At 44.8% G+C, this 18828-nt stretch overlaps 1 protein-coding gene across 2 annotated transcripts in view; it reads right to left on the reverse strand.

The window, feature by feature from the left end:
- The window catches only part of TMEM9B (TMEM9 domain family member B), a 1126816-nt gene that overhangs the window by 555402 nt on the left and 552586 nt on the right, over window positions 1-18828 (reverse strand). For both annotated transcript variants that reach the window (XM_044059364.1, XM_044059367.1), the window contains exon 4: window positions 4080-4214. In XM_044059364.1, the coding sequence (XP_043915299.1) occupies window positions 4080-4214 (135 nt within the window). The remainder of the gene's footprint in view (window positions 1-4079; window positions 4215-18828) is intronic.

Raw genomic sequence — 18828 nt, forward strand, 5'->3', positions numbered from 1 at the left:
GATTGGGTGGGACATCGGGAAGGCGCTTCGTTAGAGGGGAAGATGCAGAAAGGGAATAGTGTAACCTCTGGATATTATTCGGAGCACCCAACGATCTGTAGTAATGGACTCCCAACTTTGTAGGTGCTCCGATAAACGTTCCCCGACTGCCTCCAGAGAGGGACAGCCAGGGCAAGCCCTCAGAGCTGCTGCGCGGGTTGGTCTGAGAAAGGCTCTCTGGACCCGAAATTCTTCAACCCCCCTCTGCCTCTGGGCCGGTGTCCACCTTGTCCTACTCTGCCTCTGAAGGACGAGGGGTCCGGAGCAGGACGGGACTGCTCGGACTTCCGGAACCACATCTTCTTCTGTCCTTTCTGGTTTCTTGAGAAGGACCTTTGTGGATTAGAGAAGCGGATCCCGATGGCAGACAGCGTCTTCCCGTCTTTCTCGCTCTGGAGCAGCGTGTCATGGACGGTTTTGCTGAATAGCGTAGAACCATCAAAGGGAGCGTTCTCGAAGGACGCCTTGAAGGGTTCCACAAAGTCACAAAGGCGAAGCCAGGCGTGGCGCAGTAAGGCGACCCCCCTGCTTCGCTAGCTCTAGCTGCTCCCTCCATGGCATGGGAGAGGAGCCGCATGGAAGTGTTAGAAATTGACTTTAGAGTGGCCATGTGAGCCGAGAAGGTCCATTTGTCCTCGGCCGCCATGGACTCTGGGGGAGCTCCAGCATATTCCTTTATCAAGTCCCGCTGGAGCCTGATGACATGTGCCAGGTAATTCAGTGCCCTTATGGAAAAGGTAGCTGAAGCAAACATCCCCTTTCCAATACGGTCCATCGTCCGAGATTCCTTATCAGGAGGATGGACCGAGGAACTTTCCTGTGCTAGTTCCTTCTTAGTGGCAGCCGCCACCACCATGGCATCTACTGGGGACCCTTTATTCCATGCCTGTCTACTGAGTATTTTCTCTGGTCTTTTAGGGATTAGCTCCATGGTGTCCGGCTCCTTCCAAGCCCTGGTAGTAATCAAGTCTACCAGGGGATCAGCCGGGGGGCACCCAAGAGGTAGACGGGCCTGCGTCAAATGCCTCCAGAAACACAGACTCATCAGAGGAAGATTTTTGGGCAGACCACCCCCCCCCCCCTCTGATACGTAGCATTTCCATAATGTCTCCAAAGGAGATGTCTTCAGGGGAACCTTCCCCTTCCTCTAAGTCTGTGTCCTCCGTGAGGGACTCATGGGAGTCCATGTGCCTCTTTTCGCACTTTCGTTTGTGAGGCACCTCCTCGGAGGGACTGTCCGAGGAGGGCTCACCAACGGGAACCAACTGGAGCGCCAACGCAGGCTGTCCCTGGGGCCGGACGATGGAAGATAGACCCAAATGCGCAGGAGTGATGGGTGGATCCATAGCCCGGACCAGGGACCTGGAACTTCTCGACAGAACCCTCTCCACTACGTCAAAAGCCGAGGGCAAACCACTCTCCCCTGGCTCCGAGAGCAGCCCCCATGGCTCCGACGCAAAGACCGGTGTCGGAGCCGATGTGATCGGACCCGAAAGGGGAGTGTGCTCCGACCAAAACGGAGCTGAAGACACACTCACCCCTGCGGATCCGAAGCTTGGCTCTTGGCCCCGAGAGCTCGGATCCGACACGCTCGAGGGTACTGTCGGCGTCGAAGTAGCCACCACTGTCGGCGCCGACGACTCCCCAGGTCCGTGACGGCTCGGATCCAAAGACTCTGAAACCCAATAGCAACAGGAGCACCCCCATTCTGCATCTGGGTCTGCAAGAATTGACGCATCATCCGGTCCAAATCAGCTTTAGACATGCTTCTGGTGGACCTCGAAGAGGTCGCCGAAGCGGGCCGGGAAGGCTGCCTCGAAGACCTAGAGGGAGACCGGTACTTTTCCTCCACCTCCGGGAAAAAGCGGGGGGAACGTAGCCGAGAGGGTGGAGATCCGGAGACCCTTCTGGGAGGGCTAACTACCTTAGCTGGCGGAGCAGAGGGATGAGACTCTGCCTGCCTCTTATGGCTTTTATGCTGCTCCTTGTCCTTGTGCCTCTTCTCTCTAGAAGAAGAGTCCCCCTCTCCCTGAGACACAGAGGGAGGTTGAGTCCCAGTCAGGAGAGGGGGAACTGAAGGCAGGACAACCGCAGCCGCGGCTGGTGCCTTAGAGGGAGAGGAGGAAGAAGAATAGGCGGGCAAAAGCCCCACCAGGATTAACTTATTCCTCCTATCCCTCACAGCCCAGGGGTTGAAGGCCGCACACACTTGGCGGCCAGAAGACAAGTGGGCTACCCCTAGGCAGAGAAAGCACGGAGTGTGGCCATCCGCTGGGGACAGCTTATGGCCACACTCAGTGCATTTTGAAAAAATGGCCTTAGGCCCTTCAGCCATTGCACGACCACGCACACACAGTAAAGGGGAGGGAAAAATTAAATTTAAACAAATTTACCACAAGAAAACCGAAAAAAAGTATATAGACAGAAACTAAGGGCCTACTACACTCGCTCAACACACAAAAAAAGTTCTAAAAGGTTTTTTAAAACTCACACCCAATGCCAAGAGCTCGTCGCTAGAAGCTATCAGAAACCGTGGCAAATGAGATCTGAGGACTGGAGAGAGGAGGCAGGGCATTATGTGTACGGGGGAGGAGCTGAGAGCTCGGATCTTTTAGCTTGGAAAGCTGCCGGCTCGGATCCGAGGACGGATCCGATACCCACAGGTTGCTGATCAAATGAAGTTAACTACTTTAGATACCCTGTTTCTGGAGAAAATGAAATAGGGCTAACAAATCATAAGAGCTTGCAACTCCCTTCTTGCAGAGGTCAGAGCAATCAGTAAAATTGTTTTCCATGTTAGCAGCTTCAAGTCAGCCAGGTTAGCTTGTTCAAATGGAGCAAGTGTTAGCTTCTCTAACACAAAATTAAGATCCCAAGGAGGGCTACTGATTTTCTAGAAGGCCTCTTATGCAAACCTTTGACATGAGATTGCACTGAAACAGGAAGACCCATGTGCAGACATGCTAAAATGAATGATAGGAAGGAGGAGTAAGAAAAGCCATAGGATAGTAACTCGCACACAAATATTGTAAAATATTGTAGAACCACAGAACAATTAGCCACCAGTGGGTTGTTGGCACCAACTAGAAAACATTTTACCTTTGCTAATATATGATGCTCTAGTAGCAGGCTTTCTTGCCGCCATAAATATCTGCTGCAAGTCTTCAGTAAACAGGTAAAGGAAATTAAGACTATCACCCAGGCAGTCAAATGAAATCGATTGGGGCCAGAATGTATCAAACAACCCTGATCTTGTGCAAGTAGACCCATTCTGTGAGGAAGCGTGTGGTAATTGCCCATGGCCATGTCCAAAAAGAATGGAGAACTACTGTTGCCTGTGTCTGAAGGGAGTCATGACAATTATTTTGGGGCAATATTCCTTCTGAATACTCAGATGTACCCTGAATACCAGTGGTATGTGTGAATTAACTAAAAATATTTAGCAGCAGTAGGATTAACTACAACTTTAGTTGCTGGGCCAGGTTTAGGGAGAATGTTTAAAAACTGAAAAGGATGAGGAACTTTCCCCATTCTATTTTCCCTTTTAGGGGCAGTGGGGTGACTATCATCCTCCAAAGCTGACAGAACTGGAAAAAACTAGTGAAGGGTCTAAAAATCCATCTTAACACTTCATATTTTCTGAGGGACTGAGAAACTTCAGTGTTCTTCCTCAGAAAACAGTGGCACGTTTTGGAAATAGCTTCAGATAAAGAAAACCTCCACAGGGAGAATCAGAAACTGAGCTCTCCTTGGAGTCTGAATCAGAAATCTGAGGAGAAAACCCTGCATCTTTCCCTTCATCTTCATGTCCAAATTCAGAAACTTGAATCTCTTCAGGAAAAAGAGGTAGTTAAGGCTACTGCAGCAGTGATCAATATAACAAACATCTTCTGATATGAAGACAGGTGCCTATTTACTTTCCATTGGTTATTAACCATTTGCTGCTTGTGCAGCATTTGGCAAGACATAAAAAATAAAAACTCACCACTGTGCTACTGCAAGAGACAAAGGTAAAATATGTTGTGGAAAAAATGACTTACCCCAATGTCTTCATCACTCTGCATCAGCTGTGAATGTCCAAACAGGCGTCGCTTCAGCATGGGCTCCAGCAGCATGAGATAAAACATATACAGCAGCAGCAAACCCAAAATGGATAAGTAGAAAATAATTGTAAACTACAAAGAAGAGCACATGGATGTTTGTCACCACTGTTTGCACTTCAGGAGAACACAGTAATTACTGCTTAATCATCGTGACTTCAAATTCTCACAGATTCAACTTAATAGCTATATCTGACAACACAGCAAAATAAATTTTGCAAAGTTCAGTACAAGGAAAAACTATTCTTATTATTTTGCAGATTAGAGTAGAGCATATAATTGAAAGGCTATCTCCTCACATGATCACATGCACTTAGAGCAATACTGTCCTCTTCAGAAGGTGATAAAATAAACTAAACAGCAGCTGCAGTTTTACCACATAATTAAAATATTAATGTCAATCTACACTTATAGTAAGCTATGACTAATGTAGGAACAAGTGACAAATTTAAATATACACTTTAGAGCTCAAATCACACTAAAGGCATAACTGGATTAGACCTGCATTCAGTCATAGGGTAAAATTCAACAAAAATAAAAAATGTATACCAAGGACCACACACTGCTGATTAAAATAAAACTATTTAATACAAGGTTAAGTGGTTTCATGCTCACTATCAAACACTTCATCAGAACAGGTAAAATTCATCATGCATGTAAATAATGTACACGCTGAAACATGAACTACCAACACGCTATTTAAAAAATATATACTTTGGGAATTACTTATAGGATCATAGGAGTTTACTAGGCTAATGGCCACAAGGTCCTTTTTAAGCATAGCCATGCATCCCAAATCTGATCAGGATTTTGAGTTTTCAAAAGCTAAAAGTGACAAGAAAAATGCAGTTGAGTACACTTACCATAAATGTAGATGGTTGAGCGTATTCACTGCTGCAGTCATCACACTTGGGTTATCTGCCTGCAGCCCTCAGTCGGCCCAAATACCAGAGTCTTGGGATTTCTGCATCGGATGCTGTCGCCTCATCCATGAACTAGGTTGTCAGGGGTATAAAACACTGAACTATCAAAAAGACGAAAATACAAACTCAAAAGGTTGCCACCGCTGACACACAACCTCACCAGCGATATCCTCGGACTCAGTAATCCAAATCCGGTAGCATACAAAAAACGCTGAACGCCAATAAACGAAAATCAATAGTTTAATTTAAGCCTAACAACTAGGTGTAGCTTTTCGTTGGCGCTCTGCACCAACTTCCTCAAAATACACAAAATCACGCCATTACAATAATTCCCTTCAAATAAAATCACTCCAAGACACGCCCCCCTTCCTTCCACTCAATTTAAAGGTGCCGGTACAAGAAATAACAATGTAACCACAACGATAACTGGATTCGAGCTTAAATAAAATCAAAATTAAGTCTTAATGATGAATAAAATGAATAATAGTTAAAATATATATGTATATATATCTATATACTGACAATTTAATTAATCCCTATAACCACAGAAATAAACCTGATCGTTGGTCCATATGTACTGTATCTCATAAAACATTTAAAATATACATAAATATGATCCAAAACTAACATATAAGACCCCATTACCCACCCTATCTGTTCAAGAAGGCTAAAGAAATACCCCTAAACAAAAAAATGATATTAAATAACTGCCAGTACTAAAAGTGCAACAACAGTTACGAAAAGAAATAAGACTACCATAGAAGGTTATGTCCACTCCTCGGTTGAAAAGCCTTATCTCTCTAGGCTTCTCAATTTTAAAACGCAGCTAATTGATAACACACTGTTGAGGCTGGGAAAATGATAAGCCTCCAATTTCAGCTGCCACATTAATTCCCTAAACTCTAATCTCAGTGACTCCGGACCCCCCCTGTTCCCAGTACATAGTTGGTCTATCGCCGAGAAAGTAAACTCATGACCAGGATTATCTTGTATGTGCTTCGCCAGGGCATTGTTCAACCTCTCTTTCTTTATGGAATACAAATGCTCATACATCTGCTCTTGTAACCTTCTGTCTGTCTTGCCTATATAAAAACCAGGACAAGACTAACATTGGGCCAAATATACTACCTGGTTACTTGCACAATTATATCTCTCTTTGATGAGGGACTTCTTATCCCTTATCAAAAAAAGATGTGCCTGCTTTGACGAATCTGCAGTATTTGCACATATTACACTTGTACATCCCCGATCGTGCAGATAAACTCTTAAATTTCATCTCCAAAATATTCTTGATATTGGGACCTCTCCTAAAAGTCACCGTAAGGTAAGGATTCAACCCAGGCATCCCCATAAATTTGGCTGATAACAAATGCCAATTCTTCTTGATGATGGACATGATCTCCTTGGCGTCTGAATTGAAAGAAGTAAATAAATTGCAATGAAACCTGTCACCACTACGGTCGGGTCGAGGATGAGCCATCAAATCTGGCTCAGAACTACCCAAAATGGGTTGAAAATGACCATTAGCCCTCTTACATTTAACCACCAAGCAGAAATCAACAATGAGGTCCTCTGGATATCCACAGCACAAAAAGAGGTTCGAAATGAACCTACACTCATCCAAGAAATCCCGGTCTTCAGACACCACTCTGGCCACCCTGACCAGTTGGCCCTTGACTAAGCTGTCTTCTGGTGGGCAGGATGGTCACTGTCGAAATGTTAATAGGAGTTGGAAAATGTCAGTTTCCGATGGAATTTGCCTAAAAAACAACTCTTACCTCTATCCTTAAGTTCCACATCCAAATAGGCTATCCTTTCTGAATCAAAAGTTGAAGTAAATTAAAAAAAATCAGATGACCTGTTGAAACTGTCAACCAGACAAAATGCCTCCTCTTGGGTGCCCTTGAGGAGAATAAAAATGTCGTCCAAGAACCGTGTATATAATATCACTTTCTCCTGGACGATAGTATTTGAAAAAACAAAATCCTTCTCCCAGTGAGCCATCATCAGATTGGCCACACTGGCCCCACAAGGCAACCCCATCGACTATCACTATCAACTGGTGGAACCATCGGTTGTTGAATGTAAAGAAATTGCACGTCAAAATGATGTCCAGCAACTCACTAACCATCGAAATCTCTTCTGCTGAAGCTTGTTTGGAGGTAATTTCTAATTGGATCCACTCAACGGCCACACAATGGGGAATAGAAGAATATAAATCAATGACATCAATGGTTAAAAAATGACTATCCCCACTGAATGGAGTTGGTCCAACCTTCTCCAGAAATAACTAAGAATCCTTTGAGATACGTGGTTCACATGCCACATATTTTTTGAGGATGGAATCCACCACCTTGGCCGCTGCATAAGTGATGCTGCCTTTGGCACTCACTAGTTGGCGCATGGGTGGATCCTCAATGCTCTTGTGAATCTTAGGATTCTCAAACAACACTGGAATTCGAGATGTAGAAACTGAGATGAAGTTGAACACATCCAAGTCAATCACTCCATTGATAAACATATCCTCGAAGTAAGAACAAACCCGGCTCATGCTTATATTTAATTCATTCTTTGATACTTCCCTATATGTATCGGAGGAAAGTATAGCTAACATCCTATCATTGTACTCGTCCAAGTCCATAGCCACCAAACCACCCCCCTTGTCAGGTTGCATGAGTCTCACTGATGAAAAACATAAGACATCCAGCAAGTCCCTCTCTTCCTTTGTTATGTTGAATTAAGCTGGACGTTTCGAATCAAGAAGATGACAGATGTCCAAATCACACATTTATTCAAACACACCCACAAAGGGGAGCAACGGGGGGTTATACGAACTTGGTATGTGATAGGGATTCATTGACTTGGTTGAACTTCCCAGCAAAATGGACAAATTCAGCTTTCTCACAAAAAGTTTCAGATCCAAAATGGATCTCTCCACACTGGCTCTCCTTGAAGGAACAAACGATAACTCCTTGGCTAAAATGTCTACCAAGGGTTGAGGAAAGACGAAATGGGAGTAGTTATAAATTTTGAAATCACCCCCCCGTGTTGTAAACAACTTCCATAGGTTTGACAAGGGGGGGTTTTGACTGACCTCAACATCCCCATTTAATTTCTTCTGGTTTTGTACCGGTTTCTTGTCTTCCGACTCGATGATTCTAGTGGGGACGAGGCTTGGGCTTGAAAATTTGTCCCATCCAAATCAGGGACTTGATAAACCTGGTTAGTATGAGAACCACTGCGTTGTCTCCCCTCATTCAGGATCTCTTGAATGGATCTCCTATTAGTAACCCCAACCTCCTGATCTTGGTGTTGGGATTGTTGCCTGTCCTCTGAGGACTCATTCGGACAACCTGTGGCTCGTCTACTGTCCCCTGAAAAATTCCCTTGGGATTTGGGGGGTCTCGGGTAGGCTGCCACATCCTTATATGCCTTGATATCCCTTTGGAGTTTCTTAATTTTAGTCGAGGTAATTTTGGATATATACTGGTCTATACTAGTATATATCCTCTCATACTCATATCTATACCTCGAAAAATAAATGTCCAGTTTGATCTCCTCATCCAAGGTCGATAATTCCCCTAGTTAGATGGTTAATCGATTCCTGGTAATGTGTGCTGATCAAATTCACCAATTCGTTCCCATGTCTATCAAATAATACAAGAAGGTCCTGATAGAACTTGGAGCCCTCCTCCAACCCAGTTGGATATTGCCAGAAGCGGAGTCCCTTCGGGACTATCTTCGCCCGCCGACATTCACTGAAGTAAGATACCTCTAGCTGCAGTTTCCTTAGTTTAAGCAACTTCTGATCGAACAAATTAAGCTTAAATGCCAAATTCGAACTCGCATTTGAACGGAGATCAGGGTTTGCATAGTCATCACTAATATTGAAACAGAAGGGCCGACTAAGCCATTGATTCAAATTAAGATCCACATACCCTCTCCTCGTACCCTCCACATCTCTGTTCATAGGCGTTGGGGCACCAACATCCCCAGAGGTACTCATACTGCCTTCTGTAAAACCCCTGGCTACTCCTTCATGCTCCTGCCTCTGTTGACAAGGGGACAAATTAGAATCAACAACCGGCTCGGCTACAATGCCACTGGCTGGTAACAATTCCGGTGAGCCATTCAGTTGGATTCTAGGGGGTCGTAATGCAGAAAATGGAAGTCTGGTCCCTGTTAGTGCAGATTGCAACAAACCATCCACTCGTTGAGAACAACTGGTCAACCTTGTCAGTCAAAAGGTTGATCAGAATCGTCAGTTCACCTGGCTCAGTTATACCCCTGGCATCTGATGTAGCGGTAGACATCAAAAAACTACTGAACTACCAAAAAGACGAAAAGACAAACTCAAAAGGTTGCGACCGCTGACACACAACCTCACCAGCGATATCCTCTGACTCAGTAATCCAAATACGGTACATACAAAAAACGCTGAACACCAATAAACGAAAATCAATAGTTTAATTTAAGCCAAACAACTAGTTGTAGCTTTTCGTCGGCGCTCTGCACCAACTTCCCCAGAATATACAAAATTGCTCCATTGCAATAATTCCCTTCAAATAAAATCACCCCAAGACACGCCCCCCCTTCCTTCCACTCAATTTAAAGGTGCCAGTACAAGAAATAACAATGTAACCACAATGATAACTGGATTCGATCTTAAATAAAATCAAAATTAAGTCTTAATGATGAATAAAATGAATAATAGTTAAAATATATATGTATATATATATCTATATACTGACAATTTAATTAATCCCTATAACCACAGAAATAAACCTGATCGTTGGTACATATGTACTGTATTTCATAAAACATTTAAAATATACATAAATATGATCCAAAACTAACATATAAGACCCCATTACCCACCCTATCTGTGACATAAGATAATTCAAGAAGGCTAAAGAAATACCCTTAAACAAAAAAAAAAATGATATTAAATAACTGCCAGTACTAAAAGTGCAACAACAGGTATGAAAAGAAATAAGACTACCATAGAAGGTGATGTCCACTCCTCGGTATAAAGTGGGTATATAAAGGGGTATAAAACATGCAGCCAATGCCATTACATCAGTTTTTCTTGCCCCAGATGTCAGGATCCCTCAAAATAGGAAGCAATCAAATGGTGTGGAACACACCTCCAGTACAAAATAAATACAATTTCCATAAGATATGGCCAAAAAAGAGGATAGGTAAAAGGTACAGAAAGACAGGGGGCTGGAGGGAGGGTAACCAGGACTGCAACAGTGAATACATTTAAACATCTACATTTATGGTAAGTGTACAAACTGTACTATGTTCTTCGTGTTTCACTGTTGCAGTCATCACACTTGGGTTGATTCCCAAAGCTGAGGAAGGGTGGAGGCAGTCAAGAGGTAGTAGGGCTGGCTAGCAGGCCTTGCAAGACTGCTGCGGCAAATCCAGCTCTGGATTTAGAAAAGATAGGCAAGTGGTAATGCTTGGTGAAGGTGTGTACAGAACTCCAGGTTGCAGCTTCCAGGATGTCCCTGGTAGGGACTCCCCTGATAAAAGCTGTAGAGGTTGATGTAGCCCTAGTGGAATGAAGCCTGATCCCCTGTGGGGTAGGTTTTCCATGGTGTTTGTAGCAGAAATGGATGCAGTGTGCTATCCATTTAGAAATGGTTTGTTTCAAAATGGCCTTGCCCTCTAACCCTGTAGCAAAGCTGACTAGCAGCTGGTCAGATTTTCTGAAAGGTTTAGTCCTGTCAAGGCAGAAATTGAGCTGTCTGTGTACGTACAAGGAGTGCAGGATCCTTTCCCCTTTATTCTGAAGATTAGGAAAAAAGGTTGGCAAATGGATGGGATTGGTTTAAAGCCAAACTGGATACTACTTTGGGCATAAAAGATGGGTTAGTCCTGAGGGAACCCTGTCCGCATGGAAGATAATGAAGGGTTCCACAGCCATAAGGGCCTGTAGCTCAGACACTCTTCTTGCTGAAGTGATGGCTAGCAGCAAGGCTGTTTTCCAAGATAGGAATTTAACTCTGCTTTAGTAGCAGGCTCAAAAGGGGGAAGTGTGAGCTTCTCTAGTACAAAGTTAAGGTCCCAGGCAGGAGTGGGAGCTCTCCTTGGGGGTCTTAAATTTTTAGCTCCTCTCAGAAACTGTTTGATCAGAGAGTGAGAGAAGAGGGGTGGCTCAGTATTGTAATAAGCTGAGATGGCAGAGGCATGAATCTTAATTGATGAGAAGGATAGGCCTTTGTGGAGTAGCCCTGCTAGGTAATCTAGGATTTGAGGCAAGGAGGGCATGGCTGTGTCCTTCCCTAGAGACTGGCTCCAAGAGCAGTATCTATTCCACTTTTCTGAATAGGATTTCATAGTACTGTGCCTCCTGGCCTCAAGGATAACATCCAGCACCTGTTTGCTAAGGGTTGCTAGTGATGTATTCAGGGAATAAGCCAGGCTGCCAGGTTCAGGGTTTGCAGCTGAAGATGCAAAATCTGTCCCTCCTGCTGGGAGAGCAGAGAGGGGGTCTGATGTAGGTGCCAGGGTGGCACTGCTGTCAAACTGCATAGGAGTGGGTGCCAGTGCTGGCGTGGCCAGTCTGGTGCAATAAGGATTGTCCTTGGCCTGTCCTGTTTGATCTGGAGGAGTAATTTTGGAAGAAGGGGCAGAGGGGGAAAGGCACAGATTGAGAGGTTTTCCCATGTGAAGGATAGGGCATCCACTTTCCAAGCTTGGCTGTGGCAAATTCTGGTGCAAAATTTGTTTAGTTGATGGTTTTGGGGGGACACAAAGAGGTCCAGCTCTGGAGTGTCCCACCTGTGTATTATAAGTTTGAATAAGTTTGGTTGCAGTTTCCACTCATGTGGGTCCATTAGATTTCAGTCATCTGCCAGTGAATTTTGTTTGCCTGGCAGGAAATGAGCTTGCAGGTGCACTTGGTTGTTTAAGGCTGTGTTCCACAGAGCCATGGCTAACCTGCAGAGTGGGCAGAAGTGAGCTCCCCCCTGCTTGTTTATGTAACACAAAGTACAGTTTTGTACCTACCATAAATGTAGATGTTCGAAGATCCACATTGCTGCAGTCCTTACATATGGGGTAGTCCGCTGTCCTCGGTCGGCCCGAATACCAAAGTATTAGGCTGACGTCGGTCATGGGCGCTCAGATCTGACATCAGAGCGTCAGGGTATAAAAGCGCATGACCGACGTCATATCCTCAGTCTTTTCTTGCCCCAGATGTCAGAAGGCCCTAAAAAGAAAGGCCACAGCCCAAAAACAGGATACCTCCCAAAAACATGCCCAACAACAACCACCACCCAAACCATATAACCATGCCAAACTACAGAGGGGAAGGAGGGAGGGTAAATTGGACTGCAGCAATGTGGATCTTCGAACATCTACATTTATGGTAGGTATAAAACTGTACTACGTTCTTCATCTCACATTGCTGCAGTCCTTACATATGGGTAGAATCCCAAAGCAGAGGTAAAGGGAGGATGGCAAAATCATAAAGCATTAGGGGCTGCTAAAATGCCCTGTAATATTGCAGTGGCAAATCCAGCCCTAGACTTAGAATAAAGAGGAAGGTGGTAATGCTTGGAAAAAGTATGTACTGAACTCCAAGTGGCTGCTTCCAAAATATCTTTTGTAGCTACCCCCCTTAGAAAGGCAGTAGAAGTGGCAGTAGCTCTAGTGGAATGAGGTCTGATTCCAGCCGGAATCTCCTTACCATGATGGGAACAACAGAAAGAAATACAAACCCCAATCCATTTAGAAATAGTTTGTTTTGAAACAGGTTTTCCCTGAGAACCCAAAGCAAAAGAAACAAACAACTGCTGAGACTGCCTGAACCCCTTGGTTCTGTTCAAATAGTAACGTAACTGCCTGTGAATATCCAAAGTATGCAAAATCTTCTCCCCTTTATTTTGGGGGTTTGCATAAAAAGTAGGCAAATGAATAGTTTGGTTCAAGGCCACACTAGAAACTACTTTAGGCATAAAGGAAGGATTAGTACGCAAAGATACCCTATCCTTATGAAAAATCAGGAAAGGTTCCACTGCCATAAGGGCCTGTAATTCAGAAACCCTTCTTGCAGAGGTAATGGCCAACAAAAAAGCAGTCTTCCATGATAAATACTTTAACTCGGCCGTAGCTGCAGGCTCAAAAGGTTGTAGAGTAAGCTTTTCCAACACAAAATTGAGATCCCAAGCAGGAGTAGGAGCTCTACGTGGGGGTCTTATGTTCTTTGCCCTCTAAGAAATTGCTTAAACAAAGGATGGGAAAATAAAGGAGGGTCACAGTCATAGTGAGCAGAAATGGCTGCAGCATGAACCTTTATCGAGGAGAAAGACAAACCCTTGTCCAATAACTCAGTAAGATATTGAAGAGAAACACTTAAATCAGGCTTGGAAACATCAAAGTCCTTTGCTTTGCTCCAAAGAAAAATCTCCTCCATTTATCAGTGTAAACTTTCCTTGTACTAGGCCTTCTGGCCTCCAAAATAACATTCAAAACTTGTTGTGGAAGCTGAGACCCTCCAGGGTCTAAAACAGAATATGCCAGGCTGTGAGATGCAGAGACTGAATCTTGACATTGAGGAAGTGATTGCCCTCCTGAGACAAAAGATGCGGAATCAAAGGCAGAGGCCATGGAGGCTCCCACCAAACTCCTCAGTAGTGGGTACCAGTGCTGTCGAGGCCAATCCGGCGCTATCAGAATCATGGATGGCTTGTCTTTTCTGGCCTTCAGGAGTACCTTGGGAATGAGAGGCAGAGGTGGAAAGGCATAGACATGAAGATTTCTCCAACTGAATGATAGAGCATCCACCTTCCAAGCTGTGGGATGAAACCTTTTTGTGCAAAACTTTGGCAACTGGTAATTTAGTGGAGAAGCGAACAGATCTATGTCTGGAGTCCCCCATAACACTGTTAACTTTTGAAACACATGAGGATCCAGTTTCCACTTGTGAGGATCCACAATTTGTCTGCTCAACACATCCGCTAAGGAGTTCTGTGCTCCTGGTAGAAACCTTGCCTGAAGATTGAGGTGTAAACTGAGAGCAGTCTCCCGCAAAATCATCGCTTGCCTGCAAAGAGGGTACGAATGGGTTCCCCCTTGCTTGTTGATGTACCACATGACAGTAGTGTTGTATGTTTGAATCAACACCTGTCCTGGGTGAAGTAAATCCTTGAAAGCCATCAATGCAAATTGGACTGCTAACATCTCCTTCAAGTTGATATGTAAATGTTGAAGTCTGACAGGCCACGTGTCTTGCACCCATTTTCCATTGAGGTGTGCTCCCCAAGCCTTGTCCGAGGCATCTGTCGTTAGAATCTGACTCGCCTCTGGTCGGGTCACAGAGAGTCCCTTGTTTAGGTGACATTCCTGAGCCCACCACAAAAATTCTTTCTGAATGCAAGGTATTATCTGAATGACAGTGTCTAGATCTTGGCAGTGTTGTGTCCATACATTTTGAGATACCATTGAAGCTTCCTCATATGCAGTTTGGCATTGGGAAGCACCAGAATACAAGATGCCATGAACCCCAAGGCTTGAAGGACTGTCCTTGCAGTCAGCCTGGTCTGTAGAGACATTTGATGGAAATAAAGAGAAAGGCTTCTTTGTTTGTCCGGGGTCAAAAAGGCCATCTGGGAAGCTGTATTCAGTCTCACACCCAGAAAGCACATGTCCTGAGAGGGTACTAGACTGGACTTTGTTTCGTTCACAGAATACCCTAGGCATCTTAACACTACCATCACATACTGTAGATGATGCAGAAGTTCGTCTTTGTGTTGTGCAATAACCAGGCAATCGTCCAAATAAGGATAAATCTGTATTCCTCTCAACCTGAAAAAGGCTATCACTGGAGCCAGAACCTTTGTGAACACTCTGGGCGCAGTAGATAAGCCAAAGGGCAATGCAGAGAACTGATAATGTAAATTTCCTGCCCGAAAATGCAGGTACCTCCTGCAACTGGGCCTGATAGGAACATGAAGATAAGCCTCTTTGAGATCCAGAGTTACCATCCAGTGATCTTTTCCCAACAGAGGTAAAAGCTGTTGTAACGTCAGCATTTTGAACTTTGGAATGTCCAGATAAGTGTTGAGGATAGATAAATCCAAAATTGGTCTCCACGTGTTCCCTTTCTTTGGTACTAGAAACAGGCGAGAATAAAATCCTAGTCCCACTTCTGACAGAGGAACTGGCTGTATAGCTCCTATTTGAAGAAGTAAAGAAATCTGCTTGTGAGCCTCTATCCTTTGCCGAGGAGGAACGTCTGGCAACCCTTTGAAAGGAGGCAATGTATGGAAATAGAACTTGTAGCCTCGGTTTATAATGTCCAATACCCATTTGTCCTGGGTGACTAAAAGCCAGTTTTGCTTGAAGAGTGCTAACTTTCCTCCCAAAGGAGCTGCCAGGGAAGAAGAATCTGGCAGCTGGAAATGCAGGTCATTGGGCCTGTTTACGAAAGGACTGGCCCCTGCCCTCACCTGCAGATTGTGCAGGCGAACTCCAAGGTCTAGGCCTGAATGTACTGTGAGCTCTGCCCCTGCCACGTCTAGATCTACCCCTAGACTGAGAATCAGAAGAAGGGTAGGTCCACCCCTTAGTAGGCCAATTTCTACTAAACTTTGGAGGTTGCACCTTTAAAAAATCTTTAACAGTCTGCATGGACTTAGCCTTGTCTTCCATTTTCTTCAAAACCGACTCCACCGGGGGACCAAACAAAACTTCAGACTGTAAAGGGGCATCCAGAATTCTAGTTTTAACATGCTCGGACAAATTCTGATCCTTAAGCCAGGCGTGCCTACGAAGAACTGAACCAGTGGCAGCCACCCTAGAAGAGGCCTGTACAGCATCAAAACCACACTGCAAAGAATGCTTACCCACCTGCTCAGAGACATGTACTAAATCTTGCAATTCTTTACACTCTATGCCCTCTGCCAAAGCATCCACTTTAGATTTTAGCTGAGAAAGGAGGAAATTCTGATATTTCAACATATGAAACTGGCAATTTAAAGCCCTCATAGCTAAAGTAGAAGAGGTATACACCTTCTTACCCCATCTATCCAAAGCTCTAGCTTCCTTATCTAGAGGAACCGGATTCTTTACAACAGAAGCTCTAACACTCTTAGGCCCCTGACTAATAGTTTCTGGGTCCGCCCTAGGACTCTTATACAGATATTTATGAGCCTCAGGCACCCTGTAATACCTGTCCGGTTTAACTGGCGCAGGAGGCAAAGAATCTGGATTAAGGGAAGCCTCCGAGAAAACATCTTGAACATCATCCAAAACAGGAGGTATAGCCAAGGGTCTATGCTGTGGTAAAAACAAGAATTCCCTAAGCCTCTTCCGTGAATTAGAGAAATCCTGTCCTTCCCATTTAAAATGCTCCCTCATGGAATGCAGAGTTTCTGAAAATGAAAAATCCTCTGGAGGAGAAGCAGAAGGAGTGGAATCCTCTGCATCAGAATCCGAATAAGGGGGAAAATCTTGAAAATCTTCAGCAGAAGAGTCTGAGTCATCTGAGGCCTGATCCAAACTTTCCAACTCTGGCTCCACCCTGGGCCTCTTATCAGGAGGGGGCATAGAACCTTTAATTAAAGTAATCAAATCTTCTGCCATTTTAAGCATGTGCTTTTTAGGCACAGACCCTGAAGTACCTGGAGGGACACCAGAGGAAGGCAAAACAGACCTGCCCTTAGAAGAAGCCTTAGAAATAGTAGCAGAAGGCCTAACCACCTTAGGCATAGAAGGGAGAACAGTAACCTGAGAGGCCCCTTCAGCTTGACCTGACTCCTGAGAGGCCACATCCTGCAAAATCAAAGTTTCCCCCTGAGACTCAACAGAAACTTCAGCGGATCCACCTGCTCCACTGTAGTTTCTGCAGGACCGGCGTCCAAACGGACGAATCAACCTGTCTAGGTTTCAAGGATTTGTCTTTGCGCTTCTTGGAAGCGGGCGCCGGAGGATCCGACGGCATATTATAATTACACCGCTTACCAAAGACTAACCTAGCACAATCTAACCTTCTTTTTATAGTGCGCTTATTAAACCTAGCACAAAACCGACACCCGACTCACGCCGTGGTCCGTCCCAAACAAGGAATGCAAAGAGAGTGATAATCCCTATGCGGTATCTGTTTCCCACAAGAAATACAATTATTCACTTTTTCTGACATCCGGAATTAACAGAGGCAAGAAAAAACAAAAATATTCCCCAACGGGGTACTTAGCCCAACTTGGATTCGGTCTGAAACTCAGAATTCGAAAATTTCAGAACGCCGAACGGCACTTGCAACGCTGCTTCTGCATCGGACCATGCGGCAAAAAAGACTGAGGATATGACGTCGGTCATGCGCTTTTATACCCTGACGCTCTGATGTCAGATCTGAGCGCCCATGACCGACGTCAGCCTAATACTTTGGTATTCGGGCCGACCGAGGACAGCGGACTACCCCATATGTAAGGACTGCAGCAATGTGAGATGAAGAACATCTGTGGTGTTGTCTGTCTTTATCGGGAGTTGTCCCGGCAAGATAAGGTATTTGAAGGCTAAAAGAGCATTCTGTACAGCTAGCATCTCTTTTTGATTGATATGCATGGGAATTTGTTCTGGGCTCCATTTGCCTTGAATGCATTTGCCTGCCATGTGAGCCCCCCATGCATAGTCTGATGTGTCTGTTGTCAGGGTTTGGGTGGCGAGGGGTTGAGTGAAAGGAAGTCCCTTGTTGTGGTTGCATGCTTCTGCCCAACAAAGGAACTCTGCCCTTAGGCAAGGTATGACAGGAATCACTGTTTCCAGGTCCTGAAAATGTTGACACCAGAGACTTTTTAAGTATCACTGAAGTTTCCTCATATGCAGTCTTGCATATGAAATTAGCAGAATGCACGAGGCCGTGAACCCTAGGGCTTGCAGTATTTTCCTTGCAGATGGCTGGGTTTTGTTGGCCATTAGTTTGAAATAGTTTGTCAAATGGACCTGCTTTTCTGGAGTGAGGAATGCCATCTGGGAAGTTGTGTTCAAGCTTGCTCCCAGGAATACAATTTGTTGGCTGGGCACCGGTTGTGATTTCTTTTCGTTGATGGTGTATCACAGTGAAGGCGGCTTTTTACAAATGCCAGGTGCTGAAGTAGCAATTCCTGACTGTCCGCCTGAATCAGACAATCATCCAAGTATGGATACATTTGAATATTTCTCTGCATGCAGTATGCAATGGCTGGAGCCAGGCATTTTGTGAATACTGTGGGCACAGTTGAGAAGCCAAAGGGAAGTGCAGAGAACTGATAGTGCCTGCCCTGAAATGTAGATATTTCCTGCAAGACTCCCTTATGGGGATGTGCAGATAAGGTTCTTTTAAGTCTAGGGTGACTAACCAGGCATCCTTGGCTAGCATAGGAAGAAGCTGTTGCAGTGTAAGCATTTTGAATTTTGGGACTACCAGAAAGGTGTTGAGAATTGATAGATCCAGGATAGGGTGCCAACAGCTCCCTTTTCTGGGCATCAGGAACAGTCTGGAGTAGAAACCCTGTCCCTTTGTTCAATTGGAACAGGCTGAATAGCCCTGATATGGAGAAGGGAAAGTACTTGCTTTTGAGCCTCTGCCCATTGGTTTGGAGGAAGGACTGGCAACCCGCTTGGTGTTGGCAGTGAGTGGAAGTAGAATCTGTATCCCTGTGATAAAATGTTTACAACCCATCAGTCCTGAGTAATGGACATCCGCCCTTCATGCAAAAAAATGGGTTTTCCTCCTAGGGGCGCAAGTACTCGGGCATGGCTGGGAAGGATAATTG

This window comes from Protopterus annectens, chromosome 17.part0 (genome assembly GCF_019279795.1).
Source record: "Protopterus annectens isolate FY-2018-M chromosome 17.part0, PAN1.0, whole genome shotgun sequence".
In the NCBI taxonomy this organism is placed as follows: domain Eukaryota; kingdom Metazoa; phylum Chordata; order Ceratodontiformes; family Protopteridae; genus Protopterus; species Protopterus annectens.